We start from the raw sequence: 3,809 nt of genomic DNA on the forward strand, positions 1-3,809 counted from the left end.
AACATTTTCGAGAAAGGCAGGTTTCTGATTTATTTATTTGTTTCTTTGGGTTTGCTTTTCTTCATTGTTTGTCGTCTTTGATGCATATTCTTTTTAATTGTTTTATTCAGTGATTAATAGCTATTTACCTTTTAGATTCATTGATTGATTAATTTACCAATTATTTATTACTGGATCAGATTTGATGTAAAGGAATTATTATACAATGATTACAATGGCAATTCTTTATTATATTTATTTCCAGATGTTATATTTTTATATTTAAAAGAAACCAAACAAACATTTGCAATCTATGAAATTGTTGCTAGTATACGTTGTTCTTATTGAAGTCCCTTAGAACTGTACTAAATACCTAAATGAATGAGGTCCCCTAGAACTGTAATAAACACCCAGCTGAAATTAAAATTCGGAAAATTAGCATGAAGGTCTACAATATTCGATGAACACAGTTTATACAGCTTAAGTGGGCAATTAGTTAGCAATTATTTCCATGATGGAAGAAAAGTGCAGTAAGAATTGTTTGAGACATCTAAGACAAGCGTTATGACTCTGAAGACAGTATATATCTATATTATATATATATATATATATATATATATATATATATATATATATATATATATATATATATATATATATATATATATATATATATACACTATTATGTATATGTTTATCCAGTTTTGTTTTACCGTAATACTGCACGCATGTATATATATAACTGCTTCCTACATTCGTAAAACTTTATGGCACTTCTTTCTCAGAAATAGCAAAACATGAAACTTCTTGTCATCACACTGTTATTGGTCCTCGCTACCATGGTCAACGGTATGCCGACATCAGGGGGATTCGGAGGACAAGGCTGGGGAAACTCTGGTGGATTAGGAGGACAGGGCTGGGGCAGCTCTGGTGGTTTCGGAGGATCAGGATGGGGAAGCTCTAGTGGATTAGGAGGATCAGGCTGGGGAAGCTCTGGAGGCTTCGGAGGGTCAGGCTGGGGCAGCTCTGGTGGTTTCGGAGGATCAGGATGGGGAAGCTCTAGTGGATTAGGAGGATCAGGCTGGGGAAGCTCTGGAGGCTTCGGAGGGTCAGGCTGGGGAAGCTCTGGTGGATTCGGAGGACCAGGCTGGGGAAGCTCTGGTGGATTCGGAGGATCAGGCTGGGGCAGCTCTGGTGGATTCGGAGGATCAGGCTGGGGCAGCTCTGGTGGATTCGGAGGACCAGGCTGGGGCAGCTCTGGTGGATTCGGAGGATCAGGATGGGGAAGCTCTGCAGGATTCGGAGGACCAGACTCTAGTAGCTCTGGTGGATTTGGAGGACCAGCCTCGGGCAGCTCCAGAAACTTTGGCAACTCTGGATACAATAACTTGTACGGAAACTGGGGCGGCCAGTACAATGGGAACAATTTTGAAAGCTATGGATTGGGCGGAAATATCTACGGAGGAGGAGGTTCTAGGGGAAATAGGGGTGCTTTTGGTGGCACTTCTAGCGGCAACGCTGGAGGCTTTAGTGGAAACAAGAGTCCTTTAGGCGGTAGCTGGGGCGGAAACAAAGACTACATTTCCAAATATTGAATGCAAACCAATGCCTGTCATTGTGACTGAAACGTAAGTATGTCTGTAGATCAAATATGCAAAGAATTCCCGCTTGAAGACACTCCTAAAATGTAATCAATATACAGTATAACAATCTCAGTATTTATACAGGACAATTTAGTGTTACAAATGGCGTGGTGATCTTTACATGTTCTACTCTTCGGAAATAGTTTAATTTCCTCTCTAAGTTTCTGATTTGATAGACATTCCAAATTCAATCGAAAATTTGCATCGTCTATATGCATCTTGGTAACGTTTATTTCATTTTATGGATCTATAGATAAACATAGACTGTATAAAACTGGGGCGTTTGCGGCTCCCTAGAAATCCAACGGACAATCTACAACTTCTATATCGTCTTTCTAAGCGAGTAAACATGTTAAGTTTGAAATGTTAAAGAAAAAGAAAATTGAGACTGACGCTTCGGAATGTGCAATTTAGCATAGTCTGAAATTATATCAAGCATGTAGGTAGATAGGTAGGTAATTAAGTAGGCACCTACTTGTCAAAGTACTTACGAATTATTGATTTATATACTTGGTTTTCCTTACAGAGTACTTTCTAACTGATATACTATGTTTCTTAATTTGACTGAATTATATGTTTCAAATAAATATCGCATTTCGTTTCAGACAGCCAGACAGCCGGAAGTTCTAACCCAGCAAACTGTTCATCTTTAATTTTGTCAAGCACCACGATGAAAAAGATGTGACAACCTGAGAGGAACATTCGTCAGTACTGATTTCATTTTTGTTTAACCTGTAAATTGCCAAAAGAAACATGTATCAAGAATAAAATGTATGCGTTTTTGAAGATTCCATTGGTATTGCATTTTCATTTCAATACTAATTATGATAGTGATAAGAAATATTTATAGTGTTGTCCTAAATGAAATCGCACCTTTAAACGTATTGGATACTCTTCATATCAAAACGATGTTTATTTATTTACTATTTTTATTACATCCCTTCTCAAGAAAATATTGCAACTTTGATCTTTGTTGGTATGTATTGTCAAGATAATATGATTTTCTTGGGCGAGCTCGGAATTAGATGGGTTGGGGTTTCAGGGTATCTAGTCACTCAGTTTCATTACAGTAGAAAAATATTTAAACTCGCACAGCAACTTCATACTGATGAATGGAGACAAAGCTCGTCGGTAAGAGCATGGCACATAACAATAGAAGGTAGAAAGAACAGAATGGGAAAAGGTCTATCTGCGAATACGGTGAACCATTGCATGTCGCTGCCATGTATTCAGTGTATTAATCTAAATAGTAATCCATTTATTTGATTGGGTAAAGCTGCATTTGCCTTTTCCTTGTTTAACTCTGTTATCAATGTTTTTTTTTTATATGTACCGAATATAAGCCATGCAATTTGCTATCCAGCCAACCCCATCCCCACCTCAGTTCCTTCTCCCCGGCCCCGGCAAGTGATTGACCCATATAGGATATTGTATTTATGTATTTTACTTACTTATTTAACTTAAGAATATTCATTTAGTAAATGCACCACATATTTTACTTTGTGTATATATACAAAATTACTTTGTACGATAGTCATACAATAGGGTGAATGCGGCCACTCACATAACTACACATAAATACGATGGTGTCTCTGCACTGGTCGTATTTTATCTAAGCAATAGCCTTTTCTCAAGCAATTCTATTTCTTTATGCTATTTTATCCCACACGAGTTGAGTTAGATTCTTCACATTATGGGTTCCAATTTCTCACAGCATATACTGTAACTTTCCATTCATAGTATTATCATGTCCTCACTTGTAATAAGTCAAAAAGCTGCTTAAATTTACAGTGAAGAAATAACTTCCGTTGTTTAAAAAGTCATCAGCAATTAAAGGGCATTACAGATAATTTCATTACGTAGAATCCTTCTGACCCGAACCTGATGCAGAGGTCGTGGGTTCTATCCCCGGCCGAGTCAGCATTAATAGGTTAATGTTAGGACTGGTCGGCCTGGTGTCGGGATAATATGACTGGGTGGGACATTATGCTACATGTCTGCGACATGATCCCCCAGTGCTAGACATCACTATAAACTGTCACACTGCATGCATCGTAGCGATATGACTGAAAAATTGTTAAAGCTACGTTAAAAATCCAAAATCGAACACACGCTCTCTCCAGTTCTATCCCTGTACTTCTTAGCTAATACTAGCGATGTAACATCTACATCGCAAGAGTGACACCG

General features: G+C 37.9%; 1 protein-coding gene across 1 annotated transcript; it reads left to right on the forward strand.

Annotated features, from left to right (window-relative positions):
• The first annotated feature begins 818 nt into the window (after nt 1-818).
• On the forward strand, nt 819-2,355 carry LOC149782815 (uncharacterized). Its single transcript, XM_089935179.1, has 3 exons — nt 819-1,011; nt 1,103-1,607; nt 2,228-2,355. The coding sequence occupies exons 1-2, from the start codon at nt 819-821 to the stop codon at nt 1,528-1,530; spliced, it is 621 nt and encodes a 206-aa protein (XP_089791305.1). The 3' UTR covers nt 1,531-1,607; nt 2,228-2,355.
• The last annotated feature ends 1,454 nt before the right edge of the window (nt 2,356-3,809 follow it).

This window comes from Sinohyriopsis cumingii, chromosome 15 (genome assembly GCF_028554795.1).
Source record: "Sinohyriopsis cumingii isolate HCF-2022 chromosome 15, ASM2855479v2, whole genome shotgun sequence".
In the NCBI taxonomy this organism is placed as follows: Eukaryota; Metazoa; Mollusca; class Bivalvia; order Unionida; family Unionidae; genus Sinohyriopsis; species Sinohyriopsis cumingii.